At 42.1% G+C, this 20,711-nt stretch overlaps 2 protein-coding genes across 2 annotated transcripts in view; one reads left to right on the forward strand and one right to left on the reverse strand.

Moving 5' to 3' along the window:
- LOC118894077 overlaps positions 1 to 20,711 on the reverse strand; it is a 105,157-nt gene that overhangs the window by 84,101 nt on the left and 345 nt on the right. Inside the window, exon 2 of the mRNA XM_036849725.1 lies at positions 12,729 to 13,349. Coding sequence (XP_036705620.1) covers positions 12,729 to 13,349 — 621 coding nt within the window. The remainder of the gene's footprint in view (positions 1 to 12,728; positions 13,350 to 20,711) is intronic.
- SOD1 (superoxide dismutase 1) lies at positions 13,005 to 20,661 on the forward strand. Its single transcript, XM_036851391.1, has 5 exons — positions 13,005 to 13,165; positions 16,314 to 16,407; positions 18,114 to 18,183; positions 19,010 to 19,127; positions 20,246 to 20,661. The coding sequence occupies exons 1-5, from the start codon at positions 13,094 to 13,096 to the stop codon at positions 20,351 to 20,353; spliced, it is 462 nt and encodes a 153-aa protein (XP_036707286.1). The 5' UTR covers positions 13,005 to 13,093; the 3' UTR covers positions 20,354 to 20,661.

Consider the following 20,711-nt stretch of genomic DNA (forward strand, 5'->3'; position numbering starts at 1 on the left):
GTGGAAGAAAGGGAACAGGGCAGTTGGGCAGGCACTCAACAGTGCCTGCTGGAATTGGAAAATAATCTTTATAGTTCACTTCAACTCTGTCTACGGCAATGGCATAGAAGTTGAAAGGGAAGGTCCATTATTACCTTTCTTATCTTAGATATTGAAAAGACATCACCAACTGTGTCCAAAATGAATCTACTGATCTTTTCCAAAGAAAACCTGCTCCATCTACAATCTTCCCAACCATCCTAATTAATAACAACCTCATTCATTGAGTCAAAACCCTGGAATCAGCCTGGACTCCTCTCCTCTTGCACCCAATATTCTAACCATCAGCAAATCCTATTTGTGTTGCCTTCAAATTACATCCAACTTGGGACTTCCCTGGCGGTCCAGTGGTTAAGACTCCATGCTTCCACTGCAGGGGGTGCGGATTCAATCCCTGATTGAGGAACTAAGATCCCACATGCTGCGTGGCGTGGACAAAAAAAAAAATCCAACTTGGGGGCCAGGAAACAAAGTGTGGCAGGGAGTTGGGGGAGAGGCTCTGCATAAAACCCAGCCATGCTCTGGTACCAGAGACGAGGGAGCATGTGGAGGAGCACCCTTGGCCTAGAACGGGGTCCCCATGATGAGAAGCTGCAGGAGTGACACTTCTCCAGGTGGCTCTGTGGACTACGGATGGGAACAAGAAGCCAGAGCAGAAGAGGAAGGACAAGGCCATATGGGGGCTGCAGCTGACATTCTGGTTTGTGGGCACTTGTGAGCTGCTACTTGGGGCATGCCCAGAAATAACTAAGGACACCGGGGGATGAAGAAAAGGGCTAATTTCCAATAGAGCTGGGGAGGCTTGTGCCAGGAGGAAATGCAAACTGCCTTTATTTTGTGCCTACAGGCTAGTCAGGCGCTTTGGTGCTCTAGGCGGTTAACTCCAAATGTATATACAGGAAGTCCCCTACATACGAACGAGTTCTCTTCTGAGAGCACGTTTCTAAGTCCAGTTTGTTCGTAAGTCCAACAAACCTAGGTTGTTAGCCTAGGTACCCAACTAACACAATTGGCTATATAGTACTGTACTGTAATAGGTTTATAATACTTTTCACAGAAATAATACATTAAAAAAACACACACACACAAAAAGAAAACATTTTTAACCTTACAGTACAGTACCTTGAAAAGTACAGTAGTACAGTACAACAGCTGGCATCCAGGGGCTGGCATCGAGTGAACAGGCAAGAAGAGTTACGACTGGAGGAGGGCGAGGAGGTGGGAGGTGGTAGAGCTGAAGGATCCTCAGCAATAGGAGACGGAGGGCTGCAATTTTACTCACACCTGACGCTGATGGAACGCATGTTCGCCTCTTTGAAAGTTCGCAACTTGGTTCGTACGTAGAGGACTTACTGTAATGGGGATAATGTTTTGAAAATATTAAACCACTGTGTTTTGTTTCCCTCTTAAATCACATTCCCTGGCAGTCTTCCATCTCCAAGTTTGAGCCACCAATCTCTTTGTCCCAGGAAAGGAGAGCTTGTTTACTCCTAGAACAAGGAAGTAATTGCTTTGAGTTCCAAAGATGATTTTCTTGAGGCTGTAGCATGGGGTAAACAGGCATCCTGGTCTGCCTACGGCAGTTGCGACTACTCTTGTGGTCCTGGCATTATTATTATTATTAATCCATTTAAGCATCAAAGGTATCCCTGTCTGGACAATAAATTACAGTCATCCCCACCTTAGAAGATAATAGTTTGAAAATCTTCTGTTGAGAGAAAAGGATTTCCTAAGTCCCTTTAGCATCCATTAACAAATCAAGTATCAAGTTTTGCGAAAAGATGATAGGATTTTACTTGAGACCAGGGGTAGCAAGAAATCAGGGTGGAAGGTAGACCAGCGGTTCTTAAAGTGTGGTTAGCACCAGCAGCATCTCCTGGGAACGTGTTAGAAATGCACATTGTCAGGCCCCATCTCAGACCTGCTGAATCAGAAACTCTGGGGATGGGGTTGAGTCATCTGTGCTTTAATAAGCCCTCCAAGGGGCTCTGATGCAGCAAAAGTTTGAGATCCTCTGAGGTGGAGAAAGTAAAACACTTTTCCTTCAACATTATGGGAAGGGAGGGAAAAGGAGAGAGCTGTAGAGGAAGCAAGTGGTGTGAGCCACTTGGGTCCTCACTTCCTCTCTCCCTGTGAGTGCTGAGGTAGAAACACCCAGATGAAATGGAAGATCTTGAGAACTTTAGGAATGCCAGTGGCATTCATACAACAGTGGGTGGAGGAGGAACAAAGTTTTAGGAGAGGGTCCATGTGGACACATTTCAACATGGCGCCAGGGCAGGGCAGTGGGTGTAGAGGCAGCTGTCAGGATAGAAAAGTTGGAGCAGTAAAATGTGGCCTGTGCCTAGCACCTAGAGCCCCTGACGTTCCTGTGGGCCCCCTTGTTGGGATATGAAAAGGCCGAGTTGACTGGGGACCAGCAGAAGACTGGGGGCAATGCAAAAGAAGTGGGGATTTGGTGACAAGATGGCATTGGTCGGAACCACAGATGATAGTGGTAGGACGAGTCACGCCACAGATGTCACCGGTCCAGAAGCAGAATGGAACAGCTGCTGTGCAGCAGAAACCAACGGGGATCCTGATGACAACACACAGATAGGCAGTGCCCTCCTCTATTGCTGCCTGACTTCTGCCAACTAGATGCCCGGAGTCCATCCTGGGGTGCAACAGCAGGAAAGGGAGGAAACTCGGCATTTACACATGAGAGAGAAAACTGTCCACTTCCACTATCTGAGGAGGGCAGTCTGGAGAAGAACAGAGGGGCTTGGTAAAATCAACAACCTCCTGTGGAAAGTGTCTAGCATTCATGATAAAATAACCGAGCAATTTTCTTGTAGACTTTGATGAGATTAAGAGCTCCCGTGGGCTGTTAGATTTACTGGCACTGTCTTGTTATGAATCACCCGAATTGCTGACCATCAGGCCGGTGCTGAACAGATAGTGTTTCACCCGACAGGCCTGTCTTGAAGCTAATGTTAACAAAATTATCTAGTAACCTTTACTTCTACCAAAAGTTTCTACCAAAAGGAAATATCTGAGCTGGTTTTATTGGATGCCTTGTTCCCCTGCAGCAAGTTTAAAATAAAATTTTATGTGTGCTCATAATGAATTCATATCTGAGAAAGTTGTTTTCACATCTAAAAGAGATTGATTTAACCTAAAGCAGTGGGTTTCAAAGTGTGGTCCTTGGGCCAGCAGCGTTAGTATTACCTGAGAACTCATTAAAATTCAAATTCTCCAGGTACACCTCAGGTCTAATGAATCAGAAACATGGGGAGGAAGCAGACTTCTGGCTATGGTCAAGTGAAATGGTTAGCAAATCCTCTCCCCCAGAAAGCAACTGTAAAGCTAAAAAAATTGACAAGAACAACATTTAAGTGCTCTGGAAATTGACCAAAGACGTACGACAATCTGAGAAGTGTTTATGCCTGAAAACTGCTGAACTTTGGATAAGAATAGTGGATATCCGAGGCATGCTTGCCTAGTACTGCTTCCATCTCCTCCAGCCCAGTGGGTGTGGAGGTCCTGCCAGGGCTGGCCAGGCCGTGAGGACTGGCAGTTATGGTGCTGTGATTAAAGGGGCCTCAGTGGATCGGGTGTAGCGGGTGATGCTCACATCCAGAGGCATTGTTAATGGAAGTGATGACAGCCTTGCCTTTCAAGAAATATTACAGAAAGTCCTTCAGACTGAAGGGAAGTGACACCAGATTGCAATGTGAACACACGGGAAGAAATGAAAAGCACTGGAAATGGTAAATATGTGGGTTAATATAAAAGACTCTATAAATATATTTTTCTTATTTCTTCTCCTGATTTCCTTAAAAGACATAAGATTGTGTAAAGCAATGATCATAACACTCTGTTGTTGGGTTTATACTACATATAAATGTAATACATATTAACTGTAATAATATAAAGGTGAGGGGAGAGAATGGAGGTATACTGGAGCCAAGTTTCTATATTTTACCAGAATTAAATTAGCATTAATCACAACTGGATTTTGGTAAGTTAAGATGTTGCAATCTATAGGGCAACCACTAATAAAATAAATTTTAAAATAGTAAGAAAATTAACAGAGGAAATTAAATGATATTCTAAAAAAATTTTTTAACACAAAGGAAAGCAGTAAAAGAGGAACAGAGAAACAAAGAAGAGACATATAGGAAACAAACAGCAAAACGGCAAAAGCAAATCCAAACATACTATTAATTACATTAAATTTGAATGGTCTACAATCCAATCAAAGCGCAGGGATATTCATATTGGACAAAAAGGGCAAGAGTCAACTATGTGTTGTCTGCAAGAGAACACCTTAGATTCTGAGACATAAATAGGTTGAAAGTAAAAAGAAGGAAAAAGATATGCCATGAAAATAGCAACCATAAGAGAGTTGGAGTAGCTATATGGATATCAGCTAAAATAGATGTTAAGACAAAGAAATATTACTAGAGACGGAGATGTTCCAAAATGATAAAAGAGTCACTATATCAGGAATGTATAACAATTATAAATATATATGCATCTACTACCAGAACCTCAAAAACATGAAAGAAAATGGAGAAAATTAAATGGAAATGTAGACACAAATAATAAATGTGGAGAGGGTGTGGAGAAAAGGGAACCCTCCTACACTGTTGGTGGGAATGTAAATTGATACAGCCACTATGGAGAATTGGCATGGAACTTCCTTAAAAACCTAAAAATAGAGTTACCATATGGTCCAGCAATCCCACTCCTGGGCATATATCCAGAGAAAACTCTAATTCAAAAAAGATATATGCACCCCAATGTACATAGCAGTACTATTTACAACAGCCAAGACATGGAAGCAACCTAAATGTTCACTGACAGATGAATGGTAAGGAAGATGTGGTATGTATATATACATAATGGAATACTACTCAGCCATAGAAAATTGAAATAATGCCATTTGCAGCAACATGGATGGACCTAGAGATTATCATACTAAGTGAAGTCAGACAGAGAAAGACAAATATCATATGAATCACTTATATGTGGAATCTAAAAAATGATACAAATGAACTTATTTATAAAACAGAAACAGATTCACAGTCATAGAAAACAAACTTATGGTTTTACCAAAGGGGAAAGGGCCAGGGTTGGGGGGCGCAGGGATGAGTTAGGACTTTGGGATTAGCACATACAAACTACTATATATAAAATAGGTAAACAACGAGGTCCTACTGTACAGCACGGAGAGCTGTATTTAATATCTTGTAATAAACTATAATGGAAAAGAATCTGAATCACTTTGCTGTACACCAGAAACACAACATTGTAAGTCAACTATACTTCAGTCAGTAAAAAGAGGAAATGTAGACAATACAATAATAGTAGTTGGAGATTTCAATATCCTACTCTCAATTAGTTATAGAAAAACCAGACAGAAAATCAGCAAAGGTACGGAGGACTTAAAAAACACTATCAACCTACACAACCTAATGGTATATGTAGAATATTTCACCAAACAACTGCATAATCACATTCATTTCAAGAGCAGGTGGAACATTCTCCAGAATAGATCAAGTGCTACGCCATAAAATAAATCTCAATATATTTAAAAGGAGTGAAATCATACAGAGTCTATTCTTTTAATTCACCGTGGAATTAAATTAGAAATCAACAACATGGGACTTCCCTGGTGGTCCAGTGGTTAAGACTCTGCCCTTCCAGTGCTTGCACTGCAGGGGGTGTGGGTTAGATCCCTGGTCAGGGAACTAAGATCCCACATGCTGTGTGGCATGGCCAAAAAAACACAAAACAACAACAACAAAAAACACAACAGAAGGAAATTTGGGATATCCTAATATTTGGAAGTTAAGCACTACACTTTAATGCATGAGTGAAAAAAGAAATCATGAGAGCAATTAGAGAATATTTCAAATTATATTAAAATGAAAATGTGACATATCATGTTATGGGTATAGCTAATGCAATGCTTAGAGGGAAATTTATAGTTTTAAATACCCACACTAGAAAAGAAGAAAGATTTCAAATCAATAAACAATGCTTCCACCTTAAGAAACTAGACAAAAGAAAAGCAAAATAAACCCAAGGCAAGCAGAAGGAAAGACATAATAAAGGTTATATTGGAAATCAGTGAAACAGAAAACAGAAGAACCATAAAGAAAATCAATGAAACCAAAAGTTGGTTCTTTGAGGGGAATTCCCTGGAGGTCCAGTGGTTAGGACTCTGCCTGAGTTTGATCCCTGGTTGGGGAACTAAGATCCCACAAGCCGTAAGGTGTGGCCAAAAAACAAAAACAGAAACAAAAGTTGGTTCTTTGAAAAACGTTAACAGAACTGACGACTGTTTAGTTAGATTGAGCAAGAAAATAAGAGTAACAAAGAAATAGCCAAAATCAGTAATGAAGGCAGGGATACTACTACCAACCCTATAGAAATTTAAAATTTATAAGAAAATATTATGACCAACTCTATATCAACAAATTAAACAATTTAGATGAAGTGGACAAATTCTTTAGAAGACATACATTACCAAAACTGAATCAAGAAGAAATAGAAAATCTAAAATGAATTCTAATAAGAAACTGAATTAGTTATGAACAATCTTCCCACAAAGAAAAGCCTGAGTATGGATGGCTTCTCAACTCATTCAATGACACCAGTATTATCCTGATATCAAATAAAGACATCACAAGAAAATAACATTACAGATATTAACAAATCAAATTCACAACACATACAAAGGATTATATTCTCCGTTCAAATGGGATTTATTACAGGAATGCATGCTTGATTATTAAACACCTGAAACTCTATCAATGTAATACACTAGATAAATAGAACAAAGGACAAAAACCACATGATCATCTTAATAGATGCAGAAACATCATTTGACAACAGCTAACATCCTTCATGTAAACAAACTAGGAATAGATGGGAATTTCCTCAACCTGGATAAAGGGCATCTATGAAAAACCTACAGCAAATATCACACTTAATGGTAAGAGACTGAATGCTTCCCCTAACTATTGAGAACAACCCAAATATCTCAACTCTCACCACTTCTGGTCAACATTGCACTGGAGGTTCCAGCCAGTGTTATAAGGCCAAAAATGGGAATAGACTTGCATAGACATTTCATCAAAGAAGATATATAAATAGCTAATAAGCACATGAAGAGATGCTCAACATCATTAGTCGTTAGGGAAATGCAAAATAAAAGTACAATAAAATACCACTACATACTCACTGGAATGGCTATAATAAAAAAGATAAACAATAGCAAGTGTTGGCAAGGATGTGGAGAAAGTGGAACCTTTCTATTGCTGATGGGAATATAAAATAATGTAACCACTGAAATATCGTTTGGCAGGTTTTAAAAAAATTGAAAAGTTAAAAAGCAAACTAAAGAGAAATGAAACTGTATGTCCACACAGATGTGTATACCAATGTTCTTGGCAGCATTACTCATAATACTCAAAACCTGGAAATAATCTTGCATTAGTCTGCTAGAGCTTCTGTAACAAAGTGGCTTAGATTTAACAGAAATTGAATTGTCTCAGTTCTGGAGACTAGAAGTCTGAGATCAAGGTGTCAGCAAGGTTGGTTCCCTCTGAGGCTGTGAGAGAGAATCTGTCCCATGCCTCTCCCCCAGCTTCTTGGGGTTTGCTGGCAATGTTTGGCTTTCCTTGGCTTGTAGAAGCATCACACTGATCTCTGCCTTCATCTTCACATAGTGTTCTCCTTGTCTGCCTATCTGTGTCCAAATTTCCTTTTTATAAGGATACTAATCATATTGCGTAAGGGGTCTACCCTACTCCAGTATGATCTCATATTAACTAATTTCATCTCCAAAATCCTGTTTCCAAACAAGGTCACATATCGAGGTGGTTAGGACTTCAACATATGAATTTTGGAGGGGACACAATTCAACAACACAAATGTCCACCAACCTGTGACCGGAAAAACAATTTATGGTATATTCGGCAATGGAATACTCTTTTAGACATACAGAACAAACTACCAAAATATGTTACAACATAGATTAAGCTCTAAAACATTATGCTAAGAAGCCAGATGCAAAATCATACACTACATACTGTATGATTCCATTTATAAGAAATGTCCAGATAAAGCAAATTTATAGAGAAAAAAGCAGATCAGTGGTTGACTAGGGCTTGGAGTGGGAGAATGGCTTAAGCAAAAACCAGATGAGGAAATCTCCTATGCTGATGGAAATGTTCTAAAACTGCATTTTGGTAATGGTTGCCAATTACATAAATTTACTAAAAATATCGCTGAAGTGTATACTTACAATAGGTGAATTTTTTTTTTTTAAACAGTGGTTTTTTGTTTGTTTTAAATTTATTTATTTATTTTTGGCTGTGTTGGGTTTCTGTGCGAGGGCTTTCTCTAGTTGTGGCAAGCGGGGCCACTCTTCATCGCGGTGCGCGGGCCTCTCACTATCGCGGCCTCTCTTGTTGCGGAGCACAAGCTCCAGACGCGCAGGCTCAGTAGTTGTGACGCACGGGCTTAGGTGCTCCGCGGCATGTGGGATCTTCCCAGACCAGGGCTCGAACCCGTGTCCCCTGCATTGGCAGGCAGATTCTCAACCACTACGCCACCAGGGAAGCCCTGGGTGAATTTTTTATAGTACATAGACTATATATTAATAAAGTGCTTTTTTTCTTTTTAAAGAAAAAACTTCTGGGGTTGGGGACCAGCAATCTGAGTTTTAACAAGCCTTCCAGCTGATTCTAAGGTATATTAACGTTTGAGAATCACTGCTCTAAAGAGACTGTTTAAACCAGATGAACTTGAGAAAATGTCATTGATGCCTAAGTCTCACCAGTTTCCTACCCAGAGTGGTAGAGAATCGTGAAGACAATTATATCCCCTAAAGCGAATGAGTAACTACATTTTCCTTACAAATCTGAATAGCATGTGTGTTGAGTTTGATACAGAGCCTACACTTAGGGGTGACCCTGAGGTTCACATCTGTGTCCAAAAGGACACTTCCAGCTCAGCACTTCGAGGTTCCTCAGGCACCCAGACGCACCCTGACCTTACCCATGAACACAATCAAGCTGCTTCCTGCTAAAACTCCTTTTGTGGCTTCTCATCTCTTGTCAGTTAGAAATTGTTTCGACCTCATGCTACAGAAACCTGGTTATGCTTGTTTAATCAAATGCAAGTTTACTTTCTTCATGGGATGGAAAGTGCCAAGGTAAGCAGCCCATTTCCAGTGAAAACCATTGTTGGTTTCTTATGTATCTTACAGCAATGTAATATGCATTTACTGTTTAAATATATGCAATCTGAAGATGTGAATATAATTGGGCCCAAGCACACTGTTTTCAAAAATCTCCCAAGTGGTTCTGATGTGCAGCCAGTGTGGACAAGCACTGTACCTAACCCAGGTGCCTTTGATTTACAGTTGAGTTCTAGAGAGAATTACCCAAGATGATACAGTGGGCCAGAGTGGGCCTGAGCCCAGGCTGCAACTGCTAAACAGAGAGCGTATGACAGGTTATAGCCAAGATTATTAAATATACAGCTAACTCTCAATTACAGTTTGCAAATTTCTAATCCCAGACTGTTCACTCCTGTTTACTAACAATATAAACTAATTTTTATACTTTTCCCTCTCCAACTTCCAAAAATGCCTCAGATACTTTGTGATTCTGGGATATAATCTTCTCACACTGTTTACTGGTAATAGCTTCCAGTTTTTGGAATTTACTAACATTAAATATATGCAGGTAGGACTAGCTAATACTGCCTTTAACTGTTTTTAATTTGCTTCCTAGTTATTTTGTTTTTATTTTTTGGCTGCACTGCGCAGCATGTAGGATCTTAGTTCCCTTACCAGGCATTGAACCTGCACTCCCTGCATTGGAAGCATGGAGTCTTAACCACTGGACCACCAGGGAAGTCCCTGCTTCCTAGTTATTAGCGCATTTATTTCTTAGCATTTAAAAAAGCCTCTCTTGGGACTTCCCTGATGGCGCAGTGGTTAAGAATCCGCCTGCCAATGCAGGGGACACGGGTTCCATCCCTGGTCTGGGAAGATCCCACATGCCGCAAAGCACCTAAGCCCGTGCGCCACAACTACTGAGCCCGCGTGCTGCTACCGAAGCCCGCGCGCCTGGAGTCTGTGCTCCGCAACAAGGAAGCCACCGCAGTGAGAAGCCGCGCACAGCAACGAAGAGTAGCCCCCGCTCACTGCAACTAGAGAAAGCCCGCGCGCAGCAACAAGACCCAACGCAGCCAAAAATAAAAATAAATAAATAAATAAATAAATAAATATTTTAAAAAGCTTCTCTCTTTGTACTTTGCTTCTTTTGTATTCTCCCTAGTTCTGACATTTTCCTACAATTCATATAAAAACATATTTTTCATCAGCAAAGGTCTTGGTGATAATCCCTTTGTGATGTGTGATGTGAAGGAAATTAAAAAACTACTTATTTACTGAGCATGAGGAAGGTGTAAAGGGGGAATCACCTTGGGATTACAGAAGAAAAAAATGATTTGGGGAAAGAGAGAGATGAGATAAAGGAGAAAGGGGAAGAGTGAGTCCTAAGAAAGGAAGGAGAGGAAGAGGAAAAGGATGGAAACGCCAGACCGAATTTCTGGTCTACCTTCTTGCTTACCTCTTAACCACAGAGGTCCCCAAACACTGATTTTCATCCCCAGGAATGCCAGAATGACACACGGTAAGCTGCTTAGTCATCTGCACAGGCTGTCTTAGGAGCAAACAAATACTGTTCAAGATCACGTATTTATATTCCTTAACCTTGTTCTAGAAGGAGGGGTAAGATTCTGGGTGGAAGCACTTTCTTGGCTCCACACTCCCTCAGGGGAAATGTGGCCTGAGGAGGAACAGGACAGGGCCCTCTAAAGTGTGGGACTCCCTTGCCCAGGTGTGAGGGTGGGAGTAGGAATAAACCCCAGGGGTCCTCTAATCCTGCATGACACAAGCCCTGGCACTGACCCAGGCTTTGTCTACATATCTCAAAAGAGGAGGGACTCAGGATCCCAGGGCCACTCTGTACATGGGCTGCTTTGTTGGCGAGTGAACTGAAATCTGATTCCAACTTCCTGGAACTTTGAGGCCAAAGAGAAACTTTGGCCTTGGGCAAAGACCCTGTGGCTGGGATTTGCACATTTATGCAACTGCCTGGCACAAGTCAGCTATCTGGGAAATGCTAGTAAGTACAACAAGCAAAATTACAAATATGTATACTTTCAAGAGGATGATAAAAAAATGTGGATTGTGTATCTCTGACAGAGGATGCCTTTGAGTCCAAGGGTGTAATTAAGTAAATAAGTAACGGACAGCCAAGACGTGGCTGAATCAGCTTCTGCCTTGTTTCACTCTGGCCTTGAACTAGGTGTCAGTGTTTCGTCATCCTTAGAACTAAATCCTCCCTACCGAGCATTAGAGGGAAATGCAGATTGCGTTGGAGTTCACGGGGAGATGGGGAGGATTTCAATCCCACAAAACAAAAACAGAAATCCCCAGCAGCCAGAGCTCTTCTCCCTTAGGTGTGTCCCTTATTGGCCCCTGTCTGGGTCTCCTTGACTCCACGTTTCTTTTTGGGATGCTTTCTCTATCTCCTCTTTTGAGTCAAGTAGGTCCAGCTCTTGCCCTCAACTTGCATACTTCACTGGGCATGAAAAACACCTGCAAGTCAGAGCTTCTCAAAGTGCCAGCATCAGCGCTACCTGGGCATAAGGTAGGAATGTAAATTCCAGGTTTCCACCCCACACTCGCTGAGTCAGAAACGTAGCAACCTGCAGTTTAACGAGTTTTCTGGGTAAGTCCAAAGCATGCTTCCAGGTTAAATTAACCTCACCTCTGAAAACAGTTCACTCATCCTTGTTATTCAGGCAGCCCCGTAGGGAGGGAAGATGAAAACCCTTCTCTTGATGTTCCCCTCCAGCCCCCTGGTTTATCAAACTGTTCTGCCAACAAAAGTATGTGTGTGTGTTGGTGGGGGGAGGGGAATTCTCATTCTAAGCCAAACTGTGGCAGACAAATGCACATCCATCGTAAAAAAATGTTTTGAGAGAACATTAATAAAAGTTTAATTCGCACTCCCCAAAGGTACCCACCCATGGTCTCTTGTACATCTTTCTAGATTTCTGAGCGCGCAAGTAAATATGTTTATACTTTTAAATAAAAACCCACAGAAGTAGTTTGTACTGTTTGCTCATTTCATGTTTTTGAAGTCTTTTCCTTGAAGGATAAGAAATACTCTGAGGTACGGAGGTATCATAAATTATTCACCCCTTCTACCCTTTTCCTTGACATTTGGGGCAGCAGTCAGACAAAACACAGAGGTATGGAGAAATCAATCAGTTGACATTCTTTGGTATTTTCACGTTTGTGGCCTTGCCAAACAAGAAATATTCGAAAAGAATACACAATTCTGATAACCAAGTAACTCTATACGTTCAGGACTACGAAAATTGTAGGGAAGAAAAGGTGGGACCAGGGACTGAGATGCGTCGACTTTACATACCCTCCGAAACCCAAAACACAAGACGATTAAAAAGTAAAAGCTATCAAAAGCACCCAGCTCGACAGTCCCAACTTCTAAAAAAACAAATGCGACAACATTATGACCAAAGTCAGTTATAACTAACTACATTTCCAGACAAAGGGACTTCAGATCTTCAAGGCGTGCCGCGTATACCTCATTTTCCTTATTTTGTGTACTGCAATCCACGGACTACACCCTTTGGAGGAGAAGAGCTGTTTTTCTCCACCGTTCCAGGTTTCTGGGCGTTTTACGGGCGCCGGGCGGAGGGAACCGGCGGCGCGAAAAGCAAGGCGCCACAAGCGGCCCTTTGGCCCCGCCCCCGGTGGTTCCCGGCCTCTCGCGTCCCGTGGGGAGCGGGCTGAGAGCGCGGGCGGCGATTGGTTCCGGGCCAGGGTGGGCGGGGCGCGGCGGCCCGGCATATAAAGGTGCCGCGGCTCGGCGCGGCGCTGCGTCCTCGGTTTGCGTTTCACGCTTCTTGTGTGGCCTTCGCAGTGGACCGGAGCGCGTACCCGCGAGTCATGGTGACGAAGGCCGTGTGCGTGCTGAAGGGCGACGGCCCGGTGCAGGGTACCATCCACTTCGAGCAAAAGGCAAGGCCCGGCGGGGGGAGACCGGCGGCGAGGCCGTGCCCGCACACCTGTGCCCCGGAGCGGCCGGCGGGGCCTCGGGCCGCCCTCGCCACGCCCCCGGCGCGTGGGTCGGCGGGTCGGCGTACCCCGGGTCCTCGGCCGTGCGGCGCCCTCCGAGCCGCCAGCCGCGCGCGACCGCGGAGTGCTGAGTCACCGGGCGAGCCCGGCAGCGGTGGTGCGTGGCGAGGCCTGGGCGGGAGTGCAGGGAGGGAACACCCGGCGGCCCCGTGGGTGCCGACCACCGCGAGTTTCGGAGGGAGGAGAGAAAGCGTGGGAGGAAAGCCGGTTGCCCCGGCGCCTCCTCGGCGTCCGTAGGCCTGGGCGGAGACCTGAGGTGCTTGAGGACGCTGTGGCCCTTCTTGCGGGCTCAGTTTTTGGGTCCTGAGATACCGCGGATGCTGAGTTGCGCAGTCTGAGGCCTGGCCGGTCCTTGAGACCCGGGGGCGGCGGATGCGGCTGGGCCGTCTGGGTCTCGTAGCATCCGTATCCCTTTGGGACTTCCTTTCCAGCTTGAGCTCTCTAGTTCAGGGGGTCTGCAGACTGCGGCCCGCGGGCCTAATCTGTCCCGAGGCGGTGTTTGTACAGCCCTCGAGCTGAGTGGCTTTTATATATTTATGCTTTTATATGTTTGTGTTTAAAAGATCGTGAAAACAAGAGTAGGCGATAGTGATCCTTTACAGAAAAGTTTGCTGACCCTTGCTCTAGGTCAGGGTCATCCTTTAAGGGCAAAGAGGACGGCCCTGGTCAGAGCTCCAAAAGCCAGAGATCGTCTAACAGCCTCCCTCGTTGGGGGTTTTCCAGAGGAGCGACTTTTAACTCTGGGTGCACAGCAGACTCATTTGGGGAGCTTTTTAAAATACAGATACCAGGGCTCAACTCCGGATCAATTACATCAAAACCTGATGGGGTGCAGTCTGAGTGTTGCTCTTTTTAAAGCTTCTTAACAGTGCACGGAGGATTGAGAATTCCTGTTGGTAGAGGGTAGTGGATGAGGTTTGGAAGTCCAACGTTAGGAGACCTAGAGTATTTCCATTGCATGGAATTGTCACTTCTGTTCATGGAGCATTCGTTTAAACAAAATCCCTGTAAAGTGACTTTGAAATTTCTCTACCGGTGGGCCTGTTACTGAGATGGTAGCAGATAAACCTCTGGACAAATCTTGTAAAATAAAGTGTACAGACGTACTCACTGATAATACTGCAAAACACAGGTGTTGTGAGGAAGGTGCTTGTGATAAGACTGTCCCCCCAAATCTTAGTGAGGTTACCAGTGGGTGGAAAATTGTTTATGTTGGCTTGTTAATCATGAGGGAGTATTTAAGATATGAATGAGATTTAGTCGTTAAAGTGGTTTATGGAAATGTGAGAGGGCATGCACAGTAATCTAGGTAAATGTCCCATCTGTGAGATTTAAACGAGAGAGAGTTTATATTTGAGCTTAATTTCTTCCTTTAGGTGGTTTCCAGATTTTCTGGAAAAGCCAGACATTTGACTGAATTTTGCTGTTTTCATTTGCAAGACTTTGTTTTGTCCATCCTCTTTCCTCTCCACTAGAGAACCTAAGAAGCCTCTGAGGGATTCTTTCCCTGTGGCCATTGAGAAAACGGCTCCTGGTGTTGCATTCAGAAGTTAAACTGGTTTTTCCACCTTCCCTGAGCAGCTTCTATGGCTCCCTCTTTTAAGTTCCAAACTTCATTTTGGTGGTGCCCTTTGTACCTGATAAAGACCCTTGGATATGCAGGTGTATTAAGTTGACCATAAACTGTATTTCTTGGCCTATTGAGTGTTTAAAATTTTGGATTAGTTTCCAGTTTTCAAAAATCGGACATTTTCACCTGTAAGTCCAGATTCTTAGCTTCTCTTGAAAAATCTGGAGATCTGCCCATACTGAGCCTTCATTAGTCCAGGGCAACGCTGTGCTGGACCAGTTTACATTCCTCCTGCTTCCCTGACCTGTTTTACTCATTTGACAATAGCCTGGTCCCTGCAGGGCTGTACCCAGGCAGCTTACTGTTGAACTTCTTGTGCTCTATGCATTACCAATTAAGTGGAGGCTTGGAAGAACCTGCCATATTTGTCTGTCTGTGCTCTTGATAACGTGGCGTGTTTTGGGGAATAACTTTCACATTTGGGGTTTTCCAAAGTTAAAGGTTGTACGTAGAAGAATCATAGTGTATCTGTTCTCAAAAAGAAACACAAGAGGCAGCAGTTGCCAGGCTACTTCCGTTGAGCAGTGGTATCTAGCCAGTGGAAAGTCCGATCTTCAAGGCTAACACCTCTCGTAACTGTTGGCCTTGGCTTTTTAAAAAACAAAGACACCGTCATGTATTGCTCTATGGTGTGGATGCTGTGTCTATTTCATTTTACTTCCTAAGATCTCTTTGTAGCTGTAGAAATAACTTCTTTGATTTCAATATGTAGCATGCGGTACCATTATCCATCACCATTGCCTGAATTGCAGTGTGTTTTTTTTTCACCTGCTTTAGTGTTTTGTTGTCCTTTCTTTTTGGTCTCAGTAGTGGAAAGGTTATCTAGGTTTCAATGCCTGAAAAGACTTGAGAAAGCAGTACTTCTGGTTGGACTAGGGTCAGTCCCCCAGGGGCAGTGAGGCAAGATATCTTCTGGCTGTAAATCAAAAATATCCGTGCTGGAAACTGATAAAACACCCCTCTGGTGGAGAGTGGGGAACAGGGATCCTAGGGTAGCAAGTTGGATATTTTTTTTTCTTTTTAAGGCAAATTTATATGATTGCTAACATAGAAGAGTGCATGAAGAAAGTAGGGTGCTAAAGAGTGTATGATGTGCTAACATTTGGGTTCAAAAGTTTGATTTGTACACATACACTCACTATGCGCAAGTACGACCTATTTGAAGTATTTACATAATAAACAAGAACTTATTCATATTACGTATGAATAGAGTAGTTTAGCAGCTTGCTGGATGGAGGTTCACTGCTAGAAAGTGGCAGACCTGGGATTTGGACACAGATTTTTCGACTCCTGAGTCCATGTTCTTTTCACTTTCCTGTGAGTGGTAAAGATAATTCAACTGTTTTCTTTGTTCAGAAGTATTTGCTGTCTCAAACTTCTTGCACTTTTCTTTGAATAAAGGAAGATGGGACGGTCGTGGTATCGGGATCCATTACAGGATTGACTGAAGGCTATCATGGATTCCATGTCCATCAATTTGGAGATAATACACAAGGTGGGTGTCGTGCTGGTTTAGTGACTGACAGTTATTTCACCTAGTAAGATAAACTGAGTAGAGTTACCCCCAAACATTAAAAACTTGCGACAGTTTTTTTAAAAGTCAAGTTAATATGACTACTAAAGTCAATCTCAGGGATAAAAATGGCTTTTGACTCTTCCCTGTGGAATGGAAGGAGAAGAAGTTGATGTTTTGTATCGTGATTATGGGTTGATTATGTAAGAGTCTCAGGTGTGTTTTAAGAAAACAATAGAAAACAACACAGCTTCTTTCTGACCTTCCCCTTTATTCCCAGGTGTTGGTGAGCTGGGGCTTGAGGGCGGGTGTGGCAAGCGGGGTGCATTTATCTGCATAACCCTGCGAGGTAGCTCTTTGCCTCTAGCCTAAGGGCCTTATCAGGGAGGGGCAAGGTACAAACTGATGAGGGGGTGTAAACTGTTCGCGCTTTGGATTGTGCTTCATTTTCTCAAGTTGGGTTTAGAAGCAAGTCAGCAAAAGCTTATGGGTTAAATTGCCGTATTTGAGTAAACTTAGTGTTTAGACTTTTTATGATGAGAACTTAATTCATTTTGCTGGAACGTGTGTGTGTGTTTATTTTATTGGAGTATAATTGCTTTACAGTGTTGTGGTTTCTGCTGTACAATGAGGTGAATCAGCTATATGTATATATAATATCCCCTCCGTCTTAGAACTTGTTTTTAATGTTCCATAATTTGGTTTCTGTAAATAGTGATTTAATGATCAGATTTGATGCATTTCAATAATTATAAAGTCCCGGGACTTCCCTGGTGGTCCAGTGGGTAAGACTCCATGCTCCCAATGCAGAGGGCGCGGGTTGGATCCCTGGTTGGGGAACTAGATCCCACATGCATGCTGCAACGAAGAGTCTACATGCCGCAACGAAGACCCGGTGCAGCCAAAATAAATTATTAATTTAAAAAAAATTCCTCAAGTCGTTTTTTTTTGGTTTTACTGCTTCTGCTTTGGGACGTGATTGCTCTGTGGCTTCGACTTACTGTGCTACTTTCCGTAACCTGCATGTCTTCTCCCTGGGTAGAGGATGGATAAAAGCTGTAAACGGGAAACTTTCTATCAGCTGTTGAATGAAGAACCATGTCATGAAAGAGTCTCCTGCATTGTTGTGGTTGTGTTCTATGTGAATGCTGTTCCCTGGTGCACTGGAGTGCCATTTTTACAGAATACAGTCTGAATGCCCCCGAGTTGTGCCGGGCAGCAGCCCTTGGATTGAGGTGCCGTTTTATATTCTGCACGCACAAAGTAAAGGCCATAAACAGGAGAGCTGCCTGGTAGTATGTTGCTGGGGAGATAAGTTTTTTGTAGTTGAGGTGTGCTGTTGTCGTATGAAGTAGGATCATAATCATGGGATTTTAATAGAAGAACCGGACCATTGAAGATCAGGTCTTGGCCTTCTCATTTTACAGGGCAGTGAAGAAACCAAAGCCCAGAGAAGGGTATTAATTTAACTTTACCAGTGTTACACAGTAGTAGTTAGAATTTGTCTTTACTCCCTGCCCATTTTGTTTAACGTGTTGCTTTCTGTTTTTATTAGCCTAGAAGTCACAGTGTGGGTCAGTACTTTCTCCATTTGAGGTTTTTAGCAATGACCAGTTTCTTTTTAGAACTTATTTTGGAATTTTGATTCATAATTTAGCTACTCTTTTTTGTTTTTGTTTTGTAAACAGGCTGTACCAGTGCAGGTCCTCACTTTAATCCTCTATCCAAAAAACACGGTGGGCCAGAGGATGAAGAGAGGTGAGTGACCTTAACTCTTTTTGAAATAATGGCGACGGCTTTGAGGGGGCAGTATGGGTATACGACTTGCAAACTGCATGCTAAGATAATTGCACCTCTGCTCTTGAGTTTGTTGCCCCCATGTAACCCCTTGCCCCCAAGTGCTGGAATGGCTTACTCCTTGGGCTAAGGAATTGACAAATAGGGACACTGAAAACGATTTGGTTTTGTAGCATTTATTGAATATAGAGCTCATACAAGTGTCAAAGGGAACTAATACAGGAAATGTCATGAATAACAGTACTGTCAACCACTAGCAAAAATAAACCATTGTGAAACACTGGAAGGTTTGTAGATAAAAATTTGATATTGAAAATTCAGTGAGACTCCCATTTGTATATGTTTGTTTTCTGAGAGCCTTTCAGGAAAATATTAAATTTAAGGACAAGGATTAATTTATTTTTATATCAGAGGCCCTAGGGGCATAGCTCTCTTAGCCATGCCGGGAATTAACAGGCATAACTCAGTAACTTAGAGTTTACCCTTTGGTCCTTTACCTCTGAGATTAGAGGTGCACCCCATCCCACCACTCTTCCCAGAGCATTGCTGTATAGATTTGAAGCCTGTGTTTGAAGAGCTGTGTGTCTAGAACATCTAGTTACTTGTTTTTAAACTTACATGTTTTCAAGGTTTTGTCAGTCTGGAAAAGTGGGTTCTATTTGGTATAGACTATATCCACCTCTTAGCCCACCCTTATATATCTGACTCAGTCCATTTTTAATTTAGCTCATGAACGAAAGTTAAATAGAAACCAGTCCTAATCCCTCTAACGCTTTTTCAATGTTAGGCATGTTGGAGACCTGGGCAATGTGAAGGCTGACCAAAATGGTGTGGCCGAAGTGTGTATTGAAGATTGTATAATCTCACTCTCCGGAGACCATTCCATCATTGGCCGCACAATGGTGGTAAGTGTTCATATAATAATAATATGCATAAAATTTCTTCTAACACATGGTCATGTATGTTTTCATGATTTCATGATTATTAGTCCTGGTTTCTAAGGATCCATATAAATAGTACTTTTAGTTCAGATTAGGAAAAGCAATTATTTTATTGGATGATTACAGTGAAGATGAATTAATGATCTAGGTCAGTTAAGAACACTGTTTTGCTAAGATGCAGTAATAAAGTAGATTACATTTGATCATATTAATTAGATCTGTGTTACCACAGACCACAGGAGTGGTCTTTATCTAGTTTTTAAGTGGCCAGACTTCCTTGCCACTACTGGGTTTCCCCCGTGCAGTTAACTAGAGCATCTTAAGTCTGAAATCGGATGGACCTCAATACTAATATTCATTCATGTCTGCAGGTATCATCACTTGCTTAATATGTGGGAAGCAGTTGCCCCAAGTTACGTAGAGCTGCATCTGGTTCATACAGAACACCACCTAGGAAAGGCTCCCTTTTGCCTGCCCCAGAGGACAGTTAACATTCAGTAGACACCTCCTTTTAGTTGACCCTTTTATTCTTAGAATTTTCTTCACCTGTAGTTGTGAAGCAGAAAAATCACGTATCAGTGTTTGATGAGCAAAATTTAAAATACTGCTGCTTGAATACGTCAGGATATTTTTAGGATTACCTCTTATTTATGGCATGATTAATGGCATTTTAGGCATGATTTTGATGTTCTTTTTTGTTATTCACTTTTTTTTTCCCCAAAGCAATTTATACAATAAAAGAATGACTACTGTAACTGAGATTACTAGAATTTCTCATGTTGGATTCAGCATGTGGCAGCCGTGTAACCTAATTGTACGGGTTTTTTGTATTTCATTTAGAGATAGCACTGCTTACCTAGTGTTTAAGGGTAACTATTTCTTTGCATCATCAAGAAAAAGCTTTGAGTAGTAGTTTCTACTTTTTACTACTAAATATTAGCATACTTTCCTCCTAGTAAAATTATTTTAACATGTTATTTTCTAATATTAAATGGTTCTTAAAAAGTCTTTTGGGTATTGTTGAGAAGAGATAGTAATTGCTTGATAGCCCTAAGTTAATGTGTTCTTAAAATTTTTTAAAGGTCCACGAAAAACCAGATGACTTGGGCAGAGGTGGAAATGAAGAAAGTACAAAGACAGGAAACGCTGGAAGTCGTTTGGCCTGTGGTGTAATTGGGATCGCCGAATAAACATTCCCTAGGAGGTGGTCTTGAGTCCTAGTAACTCATATGTTATCTTGCTAGTTGTAGAAATTTAACTAGATAAACATTAAACACCGTAACCTTAAAAGTGTATTTTGTGTGACTTCTAATTGCTTTAAGTACCTGTAATGAGAACTGATTTATGATCACTTGAAGATTTGTATAAGACTCATACTCAAAGTGTCTGTTTCAATGGTCTCTGTATTTTGCCAAACTTAGTCACATATGGATATTATTTGTCTGAATTTCTTCAGTTCTCACTCAAGCCTGCAATAAACATTCTCTGTGGCACTGTATTTTGAGCCTATTAAAGTATCTAAATTGAAATTCTAAATTAGCTCGGATA

Source organism: Balaenoptera musculus, chromosome 4 (assembly GCF_009873245.2).
Source record: "Balaenoptera musculus isolate JJ_BM4_2016_0621 chromosome 4, mBalMus1.pri.v3, whole genome shotgun sequence".
Classification (NCBI taxonomy): Eukaryota; Metazoa; Chordata; class Mammalia; order Artiodactyla; family Balaenopteridae; genus Balaenoptera; species Balaenoptera musculus.

Bases quoted from the DNA above. Each gene is read 5' to 3' on its own strand.
- SOD1 (XM_036851391.1), top strand. From the start codon at position 13,094: ATGGTGACGAAGGCCGTGTGCGTGCTGAAGGGCGACGGCCCGGTGCAG. The intron at 13,166-16,313 runs GCAAGGCCCGGC...CTTTGAATAAAG, and splicing joins CCATCCACTTCGAGCAAAAG to GAAGATGGGACGGTCGTGGT. The intron at 16,408-18,113 runs GTGGGTGTCGTG...TTTTGTAAACAG, and splicing joins ATTTGGAGATAATACACAAG to GCTGTACCAGTGCAGGTCCT.